Here is a 24,606-nt window from a genome sequence, read left to right as displayed (position 1 = left end):
TCAGGTACACACAATTACAGCAATATTGCTCAAACTCTGGCTGGAGCATGATGCTGATTGAGAGGCATTACAAACCTATGTGTGGGTAATTTACAATTTAATGATGAAATTATTCATTCATTTCACGAATCTCGTTACAGATAAAATTAAGTTCTTCTGCATGTTTGTCATTAAATGATCTAACGCAGCAACACACAACCAAGGCTGAAAATAATTTGACAATTGACTAAATCAGACTAAATAGTTAATGATGAAAACTAAACAAAAAACACCAAGATGGAAAACATTTGTTTTTATTTATGTTTGTCTACATTTCATTGTATACCATACTCTCCCTATTTAGGGAATTTCATTTTATATTGTTACCAATTTAAAATAAATTTCTCCATACAGTTTTAGCCTCCTGAGACCCAAACTTTTCTTTATTTTTATTCAGGTTTCCAGGACCTCCAAAAAAACAAAAGATCATTTTCTACTTCAAAATAAAAAAATTATTTATTTTTTCCCCCCCTTGAAATAATAGAAAATTTCCAAACATTTCCCATAATATTTAAAACGGGTCTAAATGAACGCAATAAATAATATATTACAAGAAGCAGATGTCTTCTTCAGGGATGCAGGGTCCCAGGAGGATAAATTGAATTGTACATTTAAATAAACCCGTTTAAAAAAATATTTCTTTTTTTCCCCTATTTTACCAGTTTCTTTAGAAATGTTCACTTCAATAGAAGGTGGTAACTTACAGAAAGAAAAAACAAAACAAAATAATGCAACAACCAATACACAGATAGCGCTGCAAGTGCTGAACCACCTGCTGACTATGGTAAACATCATCTGCTTCCTGCTGCAGGCCTCCTGTTACCTCTTCAGATTCTGCTGAGCCTGCTTCAGTAAAGTGTCGAAGTCTAGTGCTTGAAACTTGCCTTTGCCTTTCAACGAATCGTACTCTCTACTTGAATCTGAAATGAAGATAAAGGGGAAATGCATAAATAAATGCATAGTAGGGATGTGAATTGGTGAAATTTTATGCATCACGATACAGGGGAGACGAGATCACGATATGCTGCAATACATTCAGCCAGTCAATGTTAGCAATTTTTTTAGACTGAAATTATTGTATGAAAATTCAATTAACAGTCCAAACTGATAACATGTTTAACATGAGGTATATGAACCATAATAGAGGGATTTAGATTTCAGTGGTGGAAACAAAACCCATTGCACACTGCTGCCAACTAGCGGTCGGTGATTGAATTGCTCCACCCAAATAAGAAAATGCACAAATGTTTGCGTGTACATTTTCCCAAAAATACGATAAACAGCTTTTGAATATCGATATATCGCAGGAAAAAATATTACGATATTTTGCCATACCGATATTTTCTTACATCATAATCTACAGTGAATGAACATCACTGACAGCACTTCCAGGCTTATTTAATTAAATTGAAATGCTTAAAACTTAAGTTTTCATTCAACAGTATTTAAAGTTGAGTGTTTTCCTTTAAGAGAATGGGCATTTAGGTGGACATGAACCAAAGGACCATTTCCACTGTTGGGGCTTCTGTTTATTTTACTGGAGCGTCATGGCTTTCCACCTGGCCACCCTGACAGGACCACTTTACAGGCCATTTCAGGAACCGGGTGAGTACCTGCATTGGGGCGTGTACTCTTAAAAGTCCAGTAGAATCACGTGTGGTTAAAGCCTGATTTATGCTTCTCCGTCTGCGTCAGTGCGGAGACACGCAACGCCATTATCTGTCCTTGCGTAGGGCTCCGGCAGGCACGCAAGTACGTACGGAGTCGAGCCCACTTTTTTAAACATCCGTCGAACGAGACGGATTACGCAAGCTTGTGATTGGTCAGGACGCCGCTGTTGTTTACAGCGCCGCCATTGCAAAGAGAGCAGAGTTTAACTAGCAGCAGACACGGAGAAGCTTGAAGAATACCTCGCGAAAAAACTCTAAAAATATGAACGTTTAATTCTCCCGTGACTGGAGGAGTGAAAAGATGGGCAGCAAGCGTTTTATTTGTGGACGGAAATGACAGGAAACGTGGGTTTGGAGGTGGGGAGCGCATGAAGAGGTGGGAGAATGAGAGACAAATATGTCCGTGTTAAAAGTCTCTTATGTACACAAAAAACACAATATAAACACACTATCTTGGACCGATACATGACAGGATACCACAGAACAGCGCTACGCCCTCTGTGGTCCTGCCGGGTAATTGTTTTGCAACACTCTCCAGGAGACGGAGAAGTAAAAGAGCAAAACGCTTCCGTCAGTCCATGCGTGTCTGTCCCTTGCGGAGCTGACGGAGAAGCATGAACCAGGCTTTACTCATGCTGATTGGTTGTTATTCACAGAAAAACAACATTGGTAGACGTCGCCAAATAACCATTTGTAAAAGCACAAGGAGTGTTGGTGAAGCAGAATAGAAAGAAAAGAAAATGAGCAGCGTTAAGGCTGCTTTAAAATCGCCATTTCTACACTGGAAAAAAAAAGCTGTGAAAACCTCCCCACAACACCACTATATGGTGTCCCACAGAACGCCATAAAAAACACCTTCTGGTCACTGAAAATCGCTTTTTACGTCACACAGCCATCGCCTTAACACATCCTTTGAACGGTGTAAAATATGGCGTACTTTGGCAGAATAAAATGCTTTATTATCGATGTCTTTAATAATGTGTATGCTTTTGGCACCAGCAGATCTAGACTGGGTGGGAAATGAGAAGCAGGAGCACAACCCAGTTCAGTCAAAGAAATTCAAGATGACCAATGTGAGTACATTTCTCGACAAGTCACCAAGTTACCAGATGGGGTTTGATTTTAATAATTAATAAATTGTCAAAAGCTGAAAAAAAAAAAAAAAAAACTGACTGTGACGTAGACCAAAAGATCAATGATTGACCAAGCTACGTTTCCCCAAAGAAAACGCAATATGTATAATTTTGTACTCTTGCATGAAAGAGACAGAAATGTTGGTTTTATTTAGAATTTAACGCCTACCCAAGTCAGAATAGGTGGATTGACAGAACTGCCTTCTTCCTCCAAAGCAGAGGTCAAACGGCAGCTCGTCGGGTTTGCGCAGCTTGCTCCCATTCTCGATTGCTGTAAAAGCATTCTTGGTGTCGTAATACGTCACAAACCCATAGTTATCCCTGGGGGAAAGAAAGCCAAAATAATAAGCAAACAGTTTTACAATTAAACCAATTCCCAGAGAAGGTACGAACTATCTCGTACGTAGTCCAGTGATGTCGCTTGCTTTTAAAAGAGAGACCTGGGAGTGTTGCCAGGAAGCCCCAGTTATGAACAAGCACACATTTCTCTAGCACTGTAGCTTGGCCTCGGAGGTCACCAGCGAGACCAACCAGGTTCAAAGACAGTGCAGTCCTCATATTAAAGCAAACAACACAAAATGAGGGGTTTTACCCGTGGTCTCTGAAGTGCAGCGTACATTCTTCAACTTCACCAAATAAAGAGAAACGCTCTTTGAGTTCTTTTTGGGTCATTGATCCTCGAATTCGGCCAACATACACAACCCGACGTTCTTCCTGTGAATAAAAACAGAAAATCGCCAAATTAGCAAAGTTAAATTTTAATTTTTGGTTTAGGGAGCACAAACGCAGCATCTGAACTCACAATGGCTTTCTCCTTCCGTCTCTTGGAGTCTTCCGTGCTTCGCTTTGTGTCGTAATGATCTTTGGGCCTGTGTGTGGGGCTAGAAGAGCGGACAAACTTTGGTCATTTTTAGAAAGTGTCAGCTGTTGTGGAGCACGGGTCAGAGCAATGACTCATGCTGATGGGCAGCACAAATGTCCAGTACCTGTACAATCTTCTGCTCCTACTCCACTGTCTTTCGGGGGACCGAGACCGCGACCTGGAACAACTCCATGAGCCAGAGCAAGAGGAGGAATAGGAGTACCTCCTCCTCCTGGGAGGGGAGCGAGACAAAGATGGAGACGAGCGAGAGGACGAGCGGGACGAGGAGTTGGAACTGCTACCCGAGTTGTGAGATCGATACCTATAAATAAAACAGGAAGATGAGGAATAAAGATCAGCGACTTTTGTGTGCCACTGAATTGGTAGGAACTGACAGACGAACCTTTTCTTTGGCGGAGAGAACGATCTGGATCGAGATCTAGAAGAGTCCAAGCAGCTGGATGAAGGACTTGGAGAACGATGGGATCTTCTTTTTCGGGCTGGTCGACCTCTTCTCTCTCTGGGACTACACGAAGGACTGGGCGTACGGGAGGCAGCGTATCGTCGGTAGGACCTCTCTAACGGTCTTCTTCTGGGGCTCCTAACTTTGAAAGAAGATTCAGATTCTTGCCGAGTTGGAGAAGCATCAGGAGTCTCCAGAACGGAGCATTCCTTTGGCTCATCGTACTTCTCCTCCGAGCGGTCCGTCTGTGGAAAATCTTGCGTTTTAGGATTTGTAGCCAGCTGGAGCGATGGTACCACAGCAGCTGGAGGTGTCTGTCTGCTGGCTGGAGCATGTTGCTTGATGGGCTTAATGGTGATCAAAGGTTGTTGCTTAACATTCCAGCGCTTGCCTGGTTCTCCAGAGGCGTCTCTGTTGGGTAAGCAGTAGTCGTGATCCAAGCAGGCTAGCTCAGGTGCAACGGTGGCAGCAGCGGGAGTAGGTTTACTACGGGACCGAACCGAGGGCAGAGGCTGTGCTTCTATCTGAATAACCTTCGACAGGTTTAGTTTGGACGTCTCAACAACTTTGCTTTTTCCCAGCAGAGCCACAGTGGACAGAGGTTTCCACATCTGGTGGGGTGGTGTGGCCGGAGGAGTCAGAGCTGAAACAAAGAAATGTAACTCTAGATGCAACAGGGCAGAGAATAAAAGTAACCAAACGGTTTACAACTTTTATTTAACAAATAAACTAAAACTAAGTTACCTGCAGAGGTTGAGAGGTCACTGGCTTTTAAACGCTCCACGAGAGTCTTCTCTGGAACCAGTTCGGCTCTGCAAAGTGAAGAGACGTTTATCCTTTGGCTAAGTTTGTGTTCAGATTGAGTTGATGTGAAACGGTTGTTATGGAGAACAGACAGTGGCAGAGTTTTCGGTAGGTCTTGGCATAAGGTGTACTCTACACACACACACACACACACACACACACACACACACACACACACACACACACACACACCGCATCACTCATACAGAGCAGCTTGAGGGCTGTAGGGTAACTCACCTCGAGTTTCCTACAGCTGCTGCTCTACCACAGACCTCCGGGACACATTCCTCTTTCACTGAAGGAGGGAACGGGGACGACAGTGCACCAGCACAAAAACCAACAGGGAAGACAGGAAACCAACTGGTCAGTACAATGAATCACTGAGAGAACGTTTCTATGATGAATTTTCCCACAGTGTATTAAGAAAAACATTAAAGATGGACGACTCAATAATCCCAAGTACTGACAGGAGTGACTTTGCACACACCGTACAGACCAACCACTTGTTCTATTGTGCGAGGCCTTGTACATCCGCCCCAACAAAGACTGCAGGGGCAGAGTTAAAAGGATTCGCAGACGAGGCAAAATTCCAGCAGCTGAGCAGGGAAAAGCACAAAGAGGCTTCTCTGCCCCCTGCAGCATCCATCTCTCTTAAAGGGGAACGTTCCAGCCGAGCTAAATCCTGCCGTTATGGTAACAAGTGTGCAAGAGCGTCTAAACGGTGCAGGCAGTTCTGAGGGACAATCTGGTAATTTAAACCTTCACCTAATAAATACTGGTCATACATGCTGTTCCAATCATCCATTATTATGTGTGCTCATCATTAAGAACCGGATCGTTATAATTACCTTGGGTCTCTTCAAATTGCTCGAGCAAGCTAGTCAGATCAGCAGCCTCGATGCCTTCAGGGGCAGAAAACATTGGTTTTTACTTCATGAACCATTACATCTTCAGCAATGGTGCTCATGTGACTTTAAAATATAGATGTTTAGACCTTAACCAACAAATAAATGCAAAATGTGAACAGATCAACTCTTTAGCTCACCTATTTCACTGGTGAACGCTTTGATCAGCTCCTGGGTGGCATGCTTTGCTCTTTGTGCGGTCGTTAGCACTTTAGTTTCGAGCACAGCTGGTTTCGTTTTCGGACTGCAGGAGGCCAAAAGAGAAGCAGCAGCAGGAGAAGGTTTGACAATACTGGCTGTGGGCTTAGATGGGATGGGACTACTGAATGAGGTAGAAGGTGTGACCTCAGGCAGCTTCTGGGAAACACCAACACTCTTCTGAGGGACAGATCCAGAGGCATCAGTGGGTTTAGTCACGTCTGTAGTGGGTACTTTAGTGGGCACAACAGAATTGGAGGAGTTAGGCTGTGATTGCTGGATGTAAACAACACCTTTCCCACCAGAAGCAGCAGAGCAGCTGTGACCATCAGAAGATGTGCGCTGGTCAGCTGGACTTAAAGGAACTGAGCTCTGAGGAACATTAAGAACTTTGGGCTTTGCAGCAGTGGGAGGATGCACGGGTGAAGTGTTGTCTGAATCAGGAGGAGAGGGTGAGGGCTTTAAGGCTGGTTTGGAAGGCTCTGGGGTCTGCTGGGGTTTAGGAACTGGAGCAGCTGATGAAACCTTACTGGAAGAAGAAATCATGTAAGCTGGTGGCACCAACAGTGCCTCGGGGGTGGGGGGTGCTCCTGGTCCCCTTGGCTGCCACGCAGGTTTGATCTCCTCCACTTCCTTACTTGCAGCTTTGGCGCAGGGATGTCTGGGGTCCTTGGGGTTGGGGTAAGGCAGGCAGGGTATCGGGGGAAGCTCTTTGGGGGGCTCCGGAAGGGTGGGCCACTTGGTGCTGTTGTGGTCCCGCTTCTCCATCGGAGCGGGCTTCTTCAGCTGTCGAAGCCGCCGGTACTCCTGGAGACTCAGTGATTTGGGTTTGGGCTCTGGGGCAGCACTAACAGGTGATGTGATCTCTGGAGCCACAGCGGCTATGGGGCGGTCTGAGGAAACCAGCGATGGTGGACCAGAGGGAGGTGCTGAAGAGCTTCCTGGGACGGGCTGTTCAGTAGTTCCACTGGGCTGCTGGGAGCTCGCCCCGCTGTCTGAATCTGTAGATGGACTCTTCTCAGGAGGACTTGGCTGGGTGGTCTTCTGTCTGGTACAAGGTGATGCAGCAACTCTCTCTTTAAGTTCAGGTGTTGTGGTGTTTTCAGTTTTAGATTTGCACCATTTTATTGCCTCTTCTTTAGGAATCGATGGGTTAGTTGAAGTACGAGGAACCTGTGAGACTTTTTGCTTCTGTTCTTTGGCGGACTTCTCCACCTTCTTCCGAGATTCCTGTGCCAGTTTTCCTACAGTCCTACTCCTAAGGACCCTTCCCTCCACCAGTGCAGGCTGCTCATCACCTTTACATTTCTTTTTCCTTTTTCTTCCCGAGACTTTTTTTTTGTTATCCTCCTTTTGTCTTTTAGCAGCAACTTCGTCTTTCACATCAGAACACGGCACCGGTGCGGCTCTAGCAGCGACGTTACATTTCTTCACGACAGGTATATCGTCTTCGTCGTCAACTACTATATGCTCTGAGCTGTCTGAGAGCTCCTCTTCTGCTTCATCTGGAACTTTCTGCTCTTCGGGCGGCTCTGTAAGAGCCTCGGGGACGCAGAGACTTATGTTTGGGATGGCCAAGATGGGTTCTCCATTTTCCCCCTGGTCCACCACTTCAAGTACTATACCCCCTTCAGGTAACATCTGTTCCCCCTTCTCATCTTCTACAGATATGGGGATGCAGTACGAGTGCATGTGCCGGACTAAATCTCCCAGGCTGACTGAGAGACCAGGTTCACTCTCCTGCTCAAAGGTGACAGGAAGTGGAAGGGTCAGACCCTCCCAGCCTTGCAGGTCACCGTCACGGGAAGAGCCGCAGCTGTCTTGGCTCAGAGTGAAGGAGCTGTCCTCCTCTTCTTCACCATCACTCCTCTGGACAGAGTCTGCCTGCAGCCTGAACAGATTCTGGGTACAGATGAGACAAATATCCAGTCAGAACGTTCACCTGTCTGCAGCAATATCTTACAGGGGTTAGTGTGAGACGCTACCTTTCCAGCTGATATTGGCTTGGTGCTACAGAAAGAGTCTTTCTCCTGAGGGGAACGAGACAAACACAGAATCCTCCTGAGCTGGAGGATAAATAACAGAATAAAAATATGAATACAACCAATGGGAAACACTTAAGACAACACTCAGTGCGGTTACATTCACACTGACAGACATCTAAGTCGATCCAGGCCGATCTTATAGCAATAAGCTGGGAGCCTTTATCCTAGTCTACATGCACAAATGAAAACCAGCCTCTCAAATAAAGTTCGTTCCACTCTGGTGCAGTAGGTGGCGACATGCCCCCTTTCATGTCGGCATTCTTCCGGTTAGCTCATAGCAACACAAGCAGCAAACACGGAATAGAGACAGGACACACACAATGGCTGAAGGAATGTACATCAAAACCGCTGCAGCACAGCTTATTAGGTACATACTGTCCTGGTTTATGGTGTTATACGTGCTGCTTTGTGACGATGGTCTTGTCAGAAGACCGCTTCCGTTGTGTCGTCACTTCCAGAACCCGAGCGTAGTTCGGCTAATCCGTTAGCTGATAGCATCACAACATTTGGTTTTCTGGTGTGCATGTAAACGCACCAAGTGAAGGATCTTAAGGTTGGTTTATGCTTGACGCGTCCGCGAGGTCCGCACGGCTCCGCGCGGAAAAGTTGCGTCACTTTGCGTCATTTTAACAACCACGCCCCTCCGCCGCGCCTCCGCACGGCCCAGAATTTCCGCAACGCGCACCTCGGAAAATTTCTAACCACGCGGACGGACGGACGCAGAAAAACATGGCGGACCGGCAAGAACTAGTACGGCAGAGGTTCGTAAATACAGACATTTGTATGATTCAGCTCTCAGAGATCACCGTGATCAACATGTTGTTAATAATTCTTGGAGAGAAATAGCTCGCACTGTCGGAAAAGACGAGGACGCTGTTAAAAATGCTGAAATGCCATGTTGTAAACAGTCATTTCTACTTCTACTATGGTGTAGTGTTGGATGCATGCTGTAGAGCTCCATGCTGCCCCCTACAGTTTGGGAGAATATTGGCTCACCGCAGAGACGAGCCGCACGAACCATAAACGCTGCGAGTTGTGAAGCGCGTTCCATCCGCGAGCCGCATCACCGCGCGGAAAGTGAATGCGTCGAGCATAAACCAAGCTTTAGTCATCTAGGTGTAGTTATGCAAAAACTGAGTCATGCCAAACAGACTTCTTTCTTGTGAGTCTGCACACGCCTTCCTGTGTTCTATTAAATGAGTATACTCAGGACTGGAGGAGAAACTTGTCACCACCAACTAACTTTCTTCAGACCGAAGAAGTCCAGCTGACAAGACTCGAGTTTTGGCTTTAGAGAGAATATGAAGAATCTCCAGAAAAGGCACTGACTGGAGAGTGTTCCCCGCCCTTCTGATTGGACAGCAGGTCAGAATCAGGTAGCGTGTCAAACGGTGACAGGTTCTCATCGTCCACATTGTCCAGGATCTCTGTCAGGGCTGTCAGCAGCGTGGCTTCACTCTCTTCATCCAGCCCTTTAGTCTGGACAAACACACCAGAAAAGGCTCATTTAAATCAAAACCAACAGAAGGAGCATCTGTTATTCGTTGAAGATTGTGACACCAGTCTTACCTCTACTGTTGGTATATCTTCAAAAATAGAAAGTATTGAGGGATCTATGCAGCTTTGAAGGACTCTCAGATTTTCTCCACAGTTGAATCCAGCAGTCTAAGAAGAAAAAGAGAAATTTACAGATTTTAATTTTGGCAAATAAACTAGAAAATGTAAAACAAAACGTCAAACAGTTGCAAAGTTAAGCATTTGCAGCAAAAATAAATAAATAAAAAATAAGGTGCACATCTGTCAGAAAGACTTATAATTAATCTATTATCATGATTTAAAAAAAGGCCTGGCTGCCCTTAGGATTAAAACTTGTGTTGACTTTTTTTGTGAGTAGAATATTTAGCACCAATCACAGAAAACAAAGTGCTTTACGAAGAAAACTGCTTCAAAATGAAAACGATTAAAGACAGAAAAACAAATGACTAAAAATCATTAAAAACAAAAAAGGAAGGAAACATAACAAAAAACAACTCAAAACAATTTTATAAATTGGTGTCTTTGCAAAAATAATGTAAACAAAGTAAATGTTTTAGCCTCAGGTATGAAAAAAAAAACTAGTTTCTGGAGTCTGGCAATCCTAAATAGTCTATAATACACACACACACACACACACACACACACACACACACACACACACACACACACACACACACACACACACACACACGTAGATACAGTAATGATAAATGACCTGCACTTGTATGGCGCCTCTCAGAGTAAGGACTCCAAAGCGCTTTACACTACAGTGTATCATTCATCCATTCACACACTGATGGGTGATGAGCTACTATGTAGCCACAGCTGCCCAGGGGCACACTGAGAGGTGAGGCCTCTGTACCATTAAGACTAAATTAACATGCAGATCAGAACAATTAAAAACAAAATCTCAGATTTTCAGTTAATTATCTGCATTAAGCTAAAATTCTATTTTAAATAGTGAACACCTTAACTTCAGTTTCTTCCAAGTTGGATCCTTAAAAAGTTATTAAATAAAATGTTAAAAACGTGATTTAAAAACTGCTTCATCTCTTAAACATAAACACTGAAGCTGCAATTTTTATTTGATTTGCAGCCATAAATAAGTCTCAGACATTAACCCACGTGTTTCCGTCTACACGCACACTCAGACATGTTTGAGCCTCTCCTCTCGCCGTAGAGGCCACATAAACCACATGCAACATTAAAATAGACATGGTTAACGCCAGGTTATATAGTAAAATGCTCAATTATAGCAACTATTTTATACTAAAGATGAGCAACATATCAAAATACGTCGAAATCGCACTTTGCTGAACAGAATAAGCTGAAAATATTACATTATCTTCTGCGCATGTGTGAATAAACCCCACATGTGATTCACACATGTGGCTTTACACAGGTTCTGAATGAATGAAAACCTGTCCTCCTGCAGCAAAATAAGAGCAAAAATCAAGTTTACATTACACTAATTAAGTCTTTATAGAAAAATAAAGATGCTTCGTCGTTAACATGCGATCCTTCATAGCTGGAGATACATTCTGCAGCAATGCGCTGGTGTTTAACACAAAACTGTACCCTAATAAATTCAGCATAGTCCACAGATAGGATTTAAGTAAAAGACCACACCTGTGCAGTCAGGGTGATAGCTGGGCCTGTGCGACTTTTTCAGTCTCGGTTACCACGTGTGTATCTATTCGTACACCCTGTAGCAAACCCCAGTTAAAACACAATCGAGCGCGTTTCTTGAGTAAATTACATTGTTTGCATCATTGCCAGTTAAGTTTCTAACCACAACACACAACTGTCATGTTATCTACGTTTGCAGCCATTTGTATTATAAAGGAGGAAGCCTGGTTAGCTGGCCAAACAAACAAACATCACCCAAAATAAGAGCTACAAAAAGACAATTCTCAAGAAACCTTCCAAAACCATCGCGATAATTAAGGAATAAAGTGGTTTCAAACCCATAATAGTTCGTGTTTTCGGAACAAATTCCGATAATACAACGATTGCATCCACGTGTCACTTTCCCATGCGTAGTGAACAGCTTGTACAGACAACACAATATGAGTAGAAAGGCAAATAAAGCTAGCAACAACGATGTCGCGCGCTGAGAAATTAAACACAGTAGTTGTTTTTCACCTCCACTAGTGTTTCCATTGAGAATAAATCCATATTGCACGTTGTTAACGTCTCCTCCGCCGCCATCTTAAAGCCCACTCCCTGGCCGGAGTCGTTTCGGAGTGAAAAAGTAGTGGAGCAGTCAGGGAAGCCGGTCAGAGACACGTGGTGACAGCGTTCCCGGTAAAATGACGCAAAATGACGCTAAGCGTCAAGATGTGCGTGGCTCCGTTTTGTAGTACTTTGTAGTTTTTGACCGCACCTAAATATTTTACAATTCTTTTCTTTAAATCTAAATATTAATATATTTTTTCATTCCTTCACCATTTCAGACATTATTTGTTATTTAAAGTTAAATTTTCTAATTAGTGTGCAACTGTTGAGCAGCCCGTTTTATTTTGTATATTTTTTATTTTAACGGGTTTGTAAAGGTTTTACATTCTTAACATTTTCTGGCTCATTTTTCTTCCTATTTCAGAAATTATCGGAATAATCTTCAATATGTATGCCTGTTGTTTTTTCTGATCATATAATTTTTTTTGTATAAATATTTGCTTTTTGACCGTTATTATTTATCTTTTAGTATGAATATGCTTGACTTTTTCTTTTTTCTTAGCTTTTTTGCTGTTTTAGTTTGTTATTGTTCGCTGTTTATTTAAAAAGTGTTTTACAGTTAACTTTTTCTTAACCAGTGCTAATAAAACTCCTGTGTTCCTGTGCAGCACAGAGGCACTTATGGCTGCACAGGAGCAGGCTCTTAACACCAGAGCAGAGGCCAAGATCTACCACACCAGACAAGACCCAAAGTGTAGGGGAGTTCCAGATCCAGACTGATAAAATGGTGTCGGCAAACCAACCGGACCAACAGACGACAGCCGTTGTGGTTGATATGGCAACATCTGGAAAAAGGAACACGAGAAACTAGAGAAGTACCAGGGCCTCAAAGAAGAACCTGAGAAAGCCTGGAGAGTGAAGACATCGGTGGTGCTTGTGGTCATCGCTGCACTCGGGGCAGTAACCCCCAAACTGGAGGAGTGGCTAAAATAGATCCCAGGGGGGAAAAAAATCAGATATCTCAGTCCAGAAAAGTGCAGTTCTAGGATCAGCTATGATACGGAGAACATTAGAAGGTGTCTTTCTCCTTTGTTTAGTGAGCTGGTGTAGTGCACATGGTGTGATACACGTGAGAGGACAGCAGGTGACACAGAAAAAGAGAGCAAAATTGGTCAAAGACAAAAGTGGGGTTGAGGAAGTTCTTATTGCATCTCATCGTGAATGCCTTAGAAAAGCTGTGAGCACTCCCCCATGTCCCTCAGGTAAAAATGGATCAGGGGTTAGCCGAGCCACACAGCAGCCACAAGCACACATGCAGATGGTTTGTGGTCTGTAATTGTGGTTTAACCATTTGTCTCTGAGTGAAATGAATACACTGTAAAATAAGTCGGTAAAACATACAGTAAAACACCGTCAAATTCCAACGGTAATGGAGCATATAACCAAAAACTTCATTTTACTGTATTACATAGATTCAATAACGTTAATTGTGAGACTGGATAAAACTGTATTTTTTACTGTAATAAAATGTTGAAATTATAATAATTTTCTGTGAAAATACATAAATATACATACATTTTACAATTAAATTTTGTAACGTTGAAAATGTCTGAAAACCTTAAATTTTACGGTATCATTCAAGTAAAACTATATCTTTTGGGGTTGTGTACATTGGAATTCACAGTATAAATCTGTAGATTTTTAAGCAAACAAAAACATTCGCTACCTAAATTTGTCAAATAAATACTTTAAAATGTATGAGGAAAAGTTTAGTTTAGAAAGCAAAAATGTCTGCCTTTTAAGAAATTTTTAGTATTTTTTAATACCTAACGGTCACTTCATTTGCTAGAAAAAACTGAGTCTTGAAAAGGTATTAAAATAAACTTCAAGATTCCTGCATATACCCTGATTCAGCCATTAACTTCAAGTTCTATGATAAATCAATAGGAGACTTGAATACCATGTTTTCCAATAAATTATGATTGTGATTAGGGCTGTGTTGTCTATGTATCACTTTTACATAAGTAGGCTGAAGAACTGTTAAAACTTCAGAAAACATTTATCTTTAGATCTGTTTTTGAGAGCATGTTCATTTCTGTGCATTTTGCTCAAGCACTGATCAAACTTTTGAAACTTTGTCCATTTTTCCTGCAGAGGGGATCCTGCTAGACCAAAGTGAACTCCTGATCGACATTGAAGTCTTCCTGCAGAGCTTGTATCTTCGACACCATGCCATAGAAACTCCACTGAGTGCTTTCCTTCACCAAGGCAGGACCCAGTGACTCATTAACTGTTGATCGGTCAGGGGCAGGTAATTTTGTGTTTCATGTTTATTTATTCCTCCACAGATTACCAGCCATAACATATGAACACATGTTGTATTCTCAAGATCTATGATGTGGGTAGGAATAGAACAAATATGTTTATTTTGTTTTCAAATGCTATGTCAATATTTCTCATTGTTTATCAGTAATTTTCACTAACTCATTTGAGCATCTTTATATTTTTCTATATTTAATGGTTGCAAATGTTAAATGTAAAGTAAAATTTTTTATTTTCTCATTGTACTGTCAAATGTACGGTAAAATACCGGCAGCTGTGGTTGCCAGGAATTTACCGTAAAATGTATTAAGTCAAAATAAAATGCTATAATTTATTATACAGTTTCACTGTGTTTTTACTGTCAAATGTGTTAATAAGGTTTACCATATTTTTATTTTTACAGTTATTTGCCACAATAAGGCTTATCCTATTACTGTTAAATTAACAACAAATCAATGTAAATATTAATATAATATAACTTTTTAACTCTAAAAATGTATAAAAAGCTATGTAAAGTTGAATTTTTAACACAAAATTACTGTACAATTGACAAATATATTAGTTTTTTTTCCTACCATGATTTTGGTAAAAGAAACATTACACTTTTTTTCACGGTATATTCCTGGCAACCACAGCTGCTGGTATTTTACTGTAAACGTGACAGTTTTTTTTTACAGTGTAGGTTTGGTTTACAGTTCAGTCCAAGCTAATGGATATGTCCCCCAGCAGGAGCAACAGGAGACCCACCAAGCAGCATTTTTTAGAGTGATCTACATGTTTAGTCACGTTAACGCTACAGCCACGGCTGAAAAACACCAAATTGTTCTCATGAAACTTTAGTAGTTTTAGAAAAAAAGTGAAAGGTTGAAAAATGAAGCTTTTTTTGTTTCTCTATTATGCAATGCTCTCTTGTATTTTGGGGGGCATTGAGGTGTAACAAACTCCATTCAGCCTCCTTTCAAGTTTTATTTTAATCCCAAACATCCTGGTTCTGATGACGATCATCCGTGCGCTAATGGTTACACGCCGCACACCTTTCTTCCTTTCAGCACATCAGACGGTGTGCTCTACATGTGGGTGCTGAAGAGACTTAAAAGCTTGTCTGTGTGTGAGCAAAACAGAGAGAGAGGAGCACCACTGTGCCCCTGCACTCTCCCAAACTGCTACCTGCTGCTGCTCTGCCGTTGCCATGGCTACAGTGCCCTTTCTCTCCCCCCTTCAGCCGTTGGTGGGTATGGAGGGATGAGAGAAGTGGCTCTGCGTCATATTCATACCAGTGCAGCTCAGTGCCCCCCTCCTCCAACACTTTCTCATCCTTCCTCCCTTTCCTCTTTCCTTCCTCCTCATCATCCAATTTGCACACTGCTTGATCCCCCCCTCCCCATCCATGTGTCTCTTATCTGCATCTGCTCATCACAGCAGTCTCTCCGTCTCTGCTGGACCTGCTCGGCTGCTTTTCCGCGGCTGACCTGGGAGGACTTCTTCCAGCCAGCGTGGGGAGAGAAGAAACGAGACAAAGGTAATATCGGGGATGGAGGATGTTTTAAAAATGTCTGCAGCATGATCTCGAGAAAGAGCGTGAAGGACAGAAATGGAGAGCGTCATCAAATGGAATACCACCTGTTTTCTTTCGCAGATGTTTAGAGAAATCAGAAGGAATGAGGCTGCTTACATCTAGTGTTTTGCTGCGTGCACATAGAGCAGAGCAGCCAGCGTGTCTGTGTGCAAGCACGTTGCTGTCTGTCACGTATTGTTATTGAGCTGCTGCTGTTCCCACAGCGGAGAGAGGGAGGCGAACACAGGGGGAAGTTCGTTATTGTCTGAGAGCTGTTTGAGCGATGTGTGGATGTGTTGACAGGGTGGCAAAATGTCTGCACCTTCAGAAAGGCTGCAGCAAGAAGAAAGGAGGTTGCCTAACAGTGCAGCTGGCACTCCAAGTACTCCAAAGCCTATAAGCAACCCCAGATACCGACTTTCCCAAATCCTGTGGACTGTCAGCTCTTCCTTTTCTCTCTGACAACACCAGAAATGTCTCTCGCTCTGTTCTTCTTGCCTCCTTTTGTTCAGAGTTCCCCCCTTTTTACAGTAGTTAGATGTGTAAATGTTAAGCCCACACGTCGTTTCTGTGCAAGATGCACAGAAAAACAGAAGATCTGAAAGAGATGGGATCACCCTCAGACCAAAAGGACAAGGAAGAAAGATCCGTCAGAGAAGAGGAAGTTACAAACAGAGAAGAGGAGGAGGCCTGCAGGGTTGTTCATTGTGTCGTGGTCGTGACAGCGGTGTCTGACACTGTGTATGACATCCAGCTCTGATGCTTCTGCCCACGCGCTGGCGTGTGGGGAATGAGCTTGTCAGCTTTGATTTTGACAGACACTTCTTCGTCTTTTAGTTTATTATATGTGAGCGACTGCCAACAAGGATGTGAAGTTTGTTGAACCGAGGTTTAACTCAACCCGGGGGTCGCTGGTTCTGCGGGGAATACATGCATCTGATGAATCAGTGGTTTCTACTCACCTCCGTCTGAAGCATCAAAGTCGTGTGCAACCTAACAGAAACAAAAATTGCATGTGATTGCATAATTTTAGACAACCATTCATATATTTCCGTCAATGTGCTTCTGCATGTACTGTAAATCTTACTTTTTGACTACAGCCACCTTTTTTGTCTTTTAGCTTAGTTTAGAGACCAAAATAAATCAGCTTAATCCTTTTTAGTCCCCATCTAACATCCATCAATCTGAAAACTATTTTTCTTGGGAACTTAAAGGTTTGTAAGACAGAAAAAAGGCATGTTTTGAAATCTTGTTTCTGATTATAATCTTACTTCTGGTTATAATCGGTCACTCTGAGTTTTTCATGCAGGCTGAACATGAAAACACCTATCTCCTGCATCAGCTTGTGATAGAAAATAGACAATGAAAAGCCTGACAGATCTGCGTCACACTGTCAGTTATAAAATCGAAGGATTCACCCATCTTGACGCACGACAGGGAAAGCTGTCGTTTGTTTAGCATCCAGGAAACAGCAGAGAACTTCCCAACTAGTAAAAGCTGCTTGTTAGCATTAGCAACTCCACCAGACAGCAGAACTCCTCCGGGCTTGTGTTATTTGAGGAGATAAAACATCAACGTTGCAGAGCAAACTGAGTCAGTCGTAGAGTAATGTTGCTGTCATCCAATCCGAGGTGAGATGTCCAAATGTCCGAGAACAAGAGTCCAAAACCTGCCGTCTGAAGCTCAGCTGTGATGTGGCTCACTTCTAGTTCCTGGAAACCAGTGTTTTATGTCCCCCCAAATATGAATTACAAGGCATTCATTCCTACTAGAGACCACTGAAAATGTATCAGTTAAACAAGTGTTCCGCACCTTTAATGAACCAGGAGACGTTTGGGGTCCTTTAATCTTTCGCCGTTGCATAATTTGTCCAGCAGAGCGGCCTTGACTCCTTTGTTTACAACGTTTTCAGCTCGTTCATGTGCTTCGCAGCTGAGCAGAAGCGGGGCTGAGATTTTTTTGCTTTTTTGGTTCTCTCTGAGGTAACTCCTTTAGCTCTACACGTTTAGACTTCTTGGTCTGCTTGTATCAGATTTCATGCCCTCACATTTATAACATTAATAGTGGTTTCAGAGGCCTGTTGAAAATGGATAATTCATGATCACATATCATAGACATTACTCAAAACTGAGCACATGTTAAAGTCCTTGCAGCAGGAAATTGTGCATCACCTAATTGAAATAAGAAAAGGACATGGAAATGTAAAAAAATCCTAAATTGCTCCAGTATTGCTCCAGTATTGTTATTTTAAACTGAACCGTGTAAATTTCTATTTTTTCATCCTTTTTTACAGTTTCTTAAGTCACAACACTGCACAAATGGGACACAAAATCACAGCAAGAAACATCCTATTCATGCTGTGTGTTTGTGTTGTGAAGTGAGATTATGAGATTATTTGCTTGGAGAGCAGGCGTGCTTCAGCCGGTAGAAGTTCTGAGATTAACAGGAAACAAGATGAGAAAAAGAGGCGGAAAGGAAATGAATCACAACCACATAAGGGTGGAACAAGCAAGAGAGGGAAGGGGGATCTGAATGAGGACATTAAATTGATCAAAGGAACTAAATTCAAAGGTTAAATATATAGAAAGCAAGTCACCCCCTACCAGAGTCTAACTTCACTCCCATTTCCTGTTTGAAAAATGCTCCACATAAGCCCATTTTACAACACACCATGCCGGCAAATCGGCGTAATATTACCGCAAAGGTATATCTATAAATGCACCATGCCGGCATGGCGCCACGCAAATTTTGCGGCATTCGTTCCGCCTCGCTTGGTAGTAATATTGCGGTAATGGTCTGTCGTATGCGCCCTGGCGCAACAGAGGCAGATGTCATGATGACGTGGGGAGTTATTGCTGAGCTCCGGCTGGCAAATTTAGTGAAAATGAAAATAAACACAGGCAATAAGGTTTGATTTATGAACACAATCAGCTGAGATGGCAAACTGGAGCGCCGCAGCGCTCCATGAGCCTCTCTGTTAGAGCTGAAGCTCAGATCACCAGAGACTGCACAGGGACTGATGCGGACAGACACCTTTAGGAGCTGGTTGTTAAAAAAAACAACGATCACGGCTTCAATTGCAATGAAAAGCAAGATGTGTCCAAGATAAACGAAAGTCTGCGGCAGAGCAGAGACGGCCCCCATACCCCCTTTATGCCGCCATCACCTACTCTTTTATAAAATAGTCACGATTGCGCCACATTACCACCACGGTCTGATCTTATAAACGACCTTCATCCTCCCCAGGGAGCTGCGGCAAATCCAGTTTTGCAAACGCTATGGTCCTGTAAAAACAGCTGTAGAGGCACTGCCTGGCAGACTAAGAAGGCGGAGCCGCTAACAAACACACACACACTGGCTCACAGAGGCATTGTGACACCATACGGTACCAGCAAATGTCATAAGGTGCCTCCTAGCCAATAGTGGTGGCAGATTTAAACAGCAAATGTAGTGCAGAGGTTTTACCTGAAGAGGGCGCAACACTGACAGTTTTAGACAGGTTGTTTACATTTTAACTAAGATGCACTAAAGTGCCAAATTATTGACTACACATGTCTACAGGACGATTAGACACTCATTTATATAGTTTATCAGCAAAAAAAGCTGATTTGGGGGTAACTTGCTCTTTAGAAAACAGAATGTGACATCATGTGTTGGTTGTGCTGCTTGTGCACACGTGCACGCGCTGCAGGATGCAGGCGTCCTGCCTCCCTTGGGCCTCTGCTGTCCCTGCGCTCCAGGAGGGCTTTGCATTTTTAATCGATAGTGTCTGTGGTGATTAACACCAGCGTTCTCTGTGCTGCAGAAAACCCCCAAAAAGAAAGTGAGAGAGACAGAAAGAGATGATGCATGGTGTGTACTTGTGTGTGAGTGTTCATGTGAGAGTGTGTGTTTGTTTGGCAGTAATTACCCTCTGCCTCTGGGCTCCTACTGAGTCTATCTCCCACAGCAGCACAGGGCAAAAATAGACGATGCATCACTGCCACACAAGCACACACGTCATTTGCATTTCTCCTCTTTCTTTTTCCCATCCTTTGCTCTAATTGCATCCCTCCTGCATTCTCACAATCTGATCCACGTTTCCTACTCCGTCCTCTTCGCGCACACTGCCGAGGCCCTTTCTTCCTATTTCACCGCTCGCTCATTTCCCCTCCCACTCGTGTTGCAATATGTCTATTAATGATGCAGCTACAGCGCCGCTGCCAACTTCCTGCCTCTGACACAGAGAGGAGTGTAGTTGTGTTGTACACGGTCTGCTTTTCACCACTCCCTCTAATCTCCACCCCTCTGTGTGTGTGTTGTTTTCCTCAGAGTTTAGCCCATGCGAGCAGCGTGTGGACTGAGTGCAGCTGTTCCGTCCAGAGAGGAGCCCAACATGTGAGAAGATGTCTGCTGGAGGTTGCGGTTGTCCCGGTGAGTGCTCTCTCCCTTCTTTTCTCCTCTGTCAGAAAGATGATGACGGATGTGAACGTGTTGCAGCTGAAAGCCGTACGCGCGCGCGCGTGTGTTGGTGTCACACTCTGCACACACAGGTTAAAGACTTAGTTGTGGGATTGAGTTGTTCAGCAGACCCTTTCCGTCACACTGGCTTTGCCGTGCAGAGTCGATCAATGCCTCTTTGAGTTTTTACCACGCTGAGATATTGATAGGGACTTCATTCGCTGACTGTTTTCACTCCTTTTTCTTGGCTTTATCTCGCCGCAGCAGATTTGATTTGTCTGACATGATGATTTGTGGGAAAATTAGACTTGGGGGAGCCCCAACTGAAAGAGTCAAACGTTCATCTTTGTAACCCTCAACCCCAAAGTAAATTTAATCTGTTTCAATATTCCCCAGAGTTAGATATGTAGGAAAAAACTATTAATTCTCCTGGTCGGCTGTTCTGTCCAATCACTATACATTGTCAGATTGTATACATGACTTTATAATGATGCACAATTTTACTCATCAGATTATCATACATTTTGTTTAAGCAACAGTATAATACCCTGATTTGTCAGTTTGATATATTTTAAAGAGAAAGTCACCCCTACCAGAGTGTTACTCCACTCCCACTTCCTGTTTGAAAAATGCAATAAATGCTGTGGCCTAGCCAGGCCCCCACAATGAGGCCAACCCGGAAGTAAGAAAAATTGCAGTTCCACCCTCATCCGCTGGGGGCTGGTGTCAGAAGCGAGCAAATCCTCATTGACTCCCATGTTAAAAATACCAATTTCACAGCAGAAATAAACATGTTTACAGCCTGGTTCCAAAACATGTTTTTGGTTTAAATGATCTAGTTTACACTCATGACAACTCTGAGGGGGGTGCATTTTTTTCTCTCACTCTTCTGTTTAAGTGTATTAAAAGCCTAAAATTCTGTATAATTAATGAGCATCAGACCAACGTGACCGCAGAGCTAGCTCCGTGGAAAGGCATCAGTAGAGGCTTGGAAACTGTTCCGGGATTTTGAGTCTCCGTGTTTGTGTATTCTTTTTTGGACATTATTTGTGCAATTGTTGGACAAAATGACTTGCTGTGGCATTAATTGCACTAATATAGCGTCCAAGGAGTCTCCACTTCATTTTTTTCGGTAAATAAAATTATATTTATGTATTTTAGGTCACTGCCGAGCTGAGCTTAGATGTTAACATGTACTGTTTAACCATGAAATTTAAATGTAATAGGGTAAAACCCAGTGCATTTAACATAATGCTGCACTTTAGAAAATGGGTTGAAATATAACATGTTGGTGGAGCTGGGTTCCGTCTATCGGCTTGTGGAGCTCCCGGGAGACCGATGTTGTCCACCCGTTTCTCCCCTCCCCGCAGCCCGGTCCATCTCTGCCTGATCGCGGCTCCTGTTAGCTGCGCAGGCTGATGGCTGGTTCTCCCAGCAGCTCGGCGCATCTGTCTGATCGCGGCTTCTGTTTGCTGCGGCGGGCTGACGGCTGGTTCTTATGGCAAGCCAGAACCACCAAAATACGCCACTTCTCCCCGCACCTCGGCGCATCTCTGTCTGATCGCGGCTTCTGTTTGCTGCGGCGGGCTGACGGCTGGTTCTCCCAGCAGCTCGACGTATTTGTCTGATCGCGGCTTCTGTGTGCTGTGTGGCTGCCAGCCTGTGGAGGTCTCCGAGACCAATGTGTTGCACCCGGTTTTACCCAGCGGTCAGCCTGGCGTATCTCTGACTCAGAAGCTCTGGTGTTGTGCACAGTTAACTCCGGTTGTAGCTAGGTTGCTACCTTCGTTAGCTTAGCTCCCACCTCCGCATTAGCTTTGGGTTAGCTTCAGGTTAGCTTGTAGCTAGTTCGACCAGGTGTCGTCAGTTGATCCCAGCCTTACAGCCCCACCCTCAGTTCCTCCTCTCTTCCCTTTTATGGAATTGTCTGGGCTTGACGGAACCTGTGACACGGTCAAAATGGCGGTGGTGGCCACCTCCCATTTTAGCAGAAAAACTCGTTATTGGAGTCTATGGAAACCCATTGTCCATATAGTAATGTCAATGGGCCTAGCAGACTGAGAGGGTGGAGCCGCTAACAAATACACACACATACACAGGCTCACAACAACATTGTGACATCAGATGGTACCAGCTAACGTTCTAGGGCACCTCTTAGCCAATAGCAATGGCAGATTTAAATTCAAATGCAATGCAGAGTTTTTACCTGACAATGGCACAACACTAACAGCTTTAGGCAGAAAATTAAAATTTTAACTAAAATGCACAGAAGTGCAAAACTATTGATTACACGTGTCTGCAGCACAATTAGACACACATTCATATAGTTTATCAGAGAAAATAAGTTGATTTGGGGGTGACTTGCTCTTTAAAGTTTTATTTTCTAGATATTTTTTTCAAAATTAGATGTGGTAAAATAAAAATGTGTGTTACACATTCAACAGTTCATTTTTGTGGGTGGTAAAACATTACGAACACTGTCGACCAACGTTTTCCTCGCACTTTGCTGTCTGTATGCTGAAATGACGGCTCCTCTGAACGTAGTGAACGTTTAGACAACTGCGCATGTGTGCGTATGCATAAACTGCAGTTATGCTGCTCTGATGGCAGTACTTGTTTAGCTTTAGCTTAGCATAAAACTATGTAAGTAAATGGTACCAACTAGCTTTGTGTGTGAAATGTAGTCCCATGTCTAACTAAAATGGCGCCTGTGATTCCTTTACCATTCTCACTTGCAGTTGATATGATTATTGAGGTCACCAAGCAGAATTAGGACTATTGCGTAATTTTATTGACTTTTCCACACACAAGGTTTGTTGTTATACCATTCACTTACAATATTTCTTGCTAGGCTAAAGGATTACGGATCAGGAGAATGACTGGGCTGGTTAAAATGAGTTTTTTTTACTACTTATCTAAAGTAGGGAAAAAAACAGGTAACAGTTGCAAAAGTTGCTCTAATGTTTTTTAAGCGCGACCATTCATTTTACTTCTACATACTATTGTTTTAATCATCTTAAGTTCTAATATAGATTTTGCGAAGTGTCTAGACTGTGAAGGTGGATCATAAGAAGGATGTCTTAACTGAACGCGTCTGTCTGCAAATGTTGGTCTTAGGCAAAAAAGAATGTTTTGGCTTTTTTGTTTTGTTTTATTAAACTAATCTTGTAATTAGCTTACTTCCAGTGGTGGTTTTGATGTTTTTTGTCTTTGGATCAATCTGCCTTTAATGGTGTCCTACTGAGAGGAGATGGTAAAAGCCTCTCACTACCAAGGGAGATGCTCTGTGTAGCACAAGGGAGTGAGCATCAGACACAAATTGAATCGTAGCATCTGCTTGGGGGAATTTCAGAAAGGGCAGATTAAATTAGGGCTTCTGTATCGTTTGAAGAGGGGGGGCTGCGCTGATCCATTGGCAATTGGCCATCAGATTAAATAATGTTAGTCTTTTTGCGTGATATCCCTTTCCAATAGCTTTCCTTCATCCCCCCCGTCCAGCTTCCTCCATTCCTGCCGTAGTTTTGCAGTATCTCAGCCTCCTTCTGCTGACAGACTTCACTGTGGAGCAGAAACTTTTAATTGCATCCACATGTTTTAGTGGATGTGTACACGGAGAGAACCAAGTCCAGCAGGGGGATCTGTGTGGAGTATGTGGCACACTGACACTCAAAGACTTGCACATTCTTTCATGCAAATGCTTAGCACGCGTGCACGTGCACACACACACACACACCCCTTCATGTTAAGCCTGCTCAGACAAGTTTAGACCGGTAGATCTCATAGATAAGTGCAGAACTAGACCAGTTTCCCTCTCTCCCTTACTGTGCTCTAAAAACATCCCTTCACATTGGTTGGATGTTTTAATTATTTCCTTCTGTAACTCAAACATCTCCATTTTATTTGATCATTTTGAGACAGAATGATGTAACCGAGCAGATTTACATGCAGCTGAGAAACAACAGCCTTGTTTTTGGGCAGCTCTGTGAAGTTCTGCTGTTTGAGGGATTTTGCTGTGAATCAGCCTTTTTAGGGCTTTGTTCCTCGCATGGAGGAGATTCGTCCTAACACGGCAGAGCCAATCACATCCTTTGTTCTGGCTAAATGGTAAAAATAGATTGCCTGTGAGCTGAAGCATGTGCTCCCCTTTGCTTACCACTCTCTCTCTCTTTCCCTCTCATTTCACTTTCTCCTGTCCTTCCTCTTTTGCTCCTTCATCCCTCATTGCCTTTTTGGAGGAACAGCAGCGTTACCTCATGCAGAAAGTCACATTGCTCCTGATTGAAGAAAAGTGACTTAAAGCAAGATGGCAGCCAAACACCAAAGGCTTTTTTTTTTTGCGTTAGCGTTACACAACAACAACACTGCCTCTGCTTCAGCTTGCTGAGCTGAAAATGTGCACCGCTTTATCTTTTAATGCTTCACTTTGTCACTTCCCCGTCGGTATCCTGCTCTCGCA

The 24,606-nt window shown here is 43.2% G+C and overlaps 2 protein-coding genes and 1 non-coding gene across 5 annotated transcripts in view; 1 reads left to right on the top strand and 2 right to left on the bottom strand.

The window, feature by feature from the left end:
* Positions 1-277: 277 nt before the first annotated feature.
* Positions 278-11,975, bottom strand: pprc1 (PPARG related coactivator 1). Its single transcript, XM_015944306.3, has 14 exons — positions 11,801-11,975; positions 9,689-9,784; positions 9,449-9,598; positions 8,060-8,140; positions 6,017-7,976; positions 5,820-5,873; positions 5,209-5,266; positions 4,912-4,979; positions 4,108-4,810; positions 3,829-4,026; positions 3,645-3,723; positions 3,435-3,556; positions 3,012-3,163; positions 278-959 (listed from the first exon to the last, which is right to left on the bottom strand). Exons 1-14 carry the CDS (start codon positions 11,864-11,866, stop codon positions 859-861), a joined length of 3,888 nt encoding a protein of 1,295 aa, XP_015799792.3. The 5' UTR covers positions 11,867-11,975; the 3' UTR covers positions 278-858.
* On the bottom strand, positions 3,255-3,393 carry LOC129166998 (small nucleolar RNA SNORA50). The gene has a single exon (XR_008565871.1). It is a non-coding gene; the product is annotated as a small nucleolar RNA SNORA50 (small nucleolar RNA).
* Positions 11,976-15,474: 3,499 nt separating the features above from the next.
* Positions 15,475-24,606, top strand: part of ldb1a (LIM domain binding 1a) — a 28,471-nt gene continuing 19,339 nt past the window's right edge. For all 3 annotated transcript variants that reach the window (XM_015944312.3, XM_070542418.1, XM_015944309.3), the window contains exons 1-2: positions 15,475-15,674; positions 20,022-20,123. In XM_015944312.3, coding sequence (XP_015799798.1) covers positions 20,096-20,123 — 28 coding nt within the window. In that variant the 5' untranslated portion in view covers positions 15,475-15,674; positions 20,022-20,095. The remainder of the gene's footprint in view (positions 15,675-20,021; positions 20,124-24,606) is intronic.

This window comes from Nothobranchius furzeri, chromosome 12 (genome assembly GCF_043380555.1).
Source record: "Nothobranchius furzeri strain GRZ-AD chromosome 12, NfurGRZ-RIMD1, whole genome shotgun sequence".
In the NCBI taxonomy this organism is placed as follows: domain Eukaryota; kingdom Metazoa; phylum Chordata; class Actinopteri; order Cyprinodontiformes; family Nothobranchiidae; genus Nothobranchius; species Nothobranchius furzeri.
The sequence above is the reverse complement of the archived record's forward strand: the minus strand, read 5'-3'. Positions and strand labels throughout refer to the sequence as shown.

Excerpts from the sequence above, each read along its gene's own strand:
- pprc1 (XM_015944306.3), bottom strand. The coding sequence starts at position 11,866 with ATGGCGGCGGAGGAGACGTTAACAACGTGCAATATGGATTTATTCTCA. Across the intron at positions 3,557-3,644 it reads GACGGAAGGAGAAAGCCATT|GAAGAACGTCGGGTTGTGTA; the intron begins GTGAGTTCAGAT and ends TTTTATTCACAG. Across the intron at positions 3,164-3,434 it reads CTGCACTTCAGAGACCACGG|GGATAACTATGGGTTTGTGA; the intron begins GTAAAACCCCTC and ends TCTTTCCCCCAG.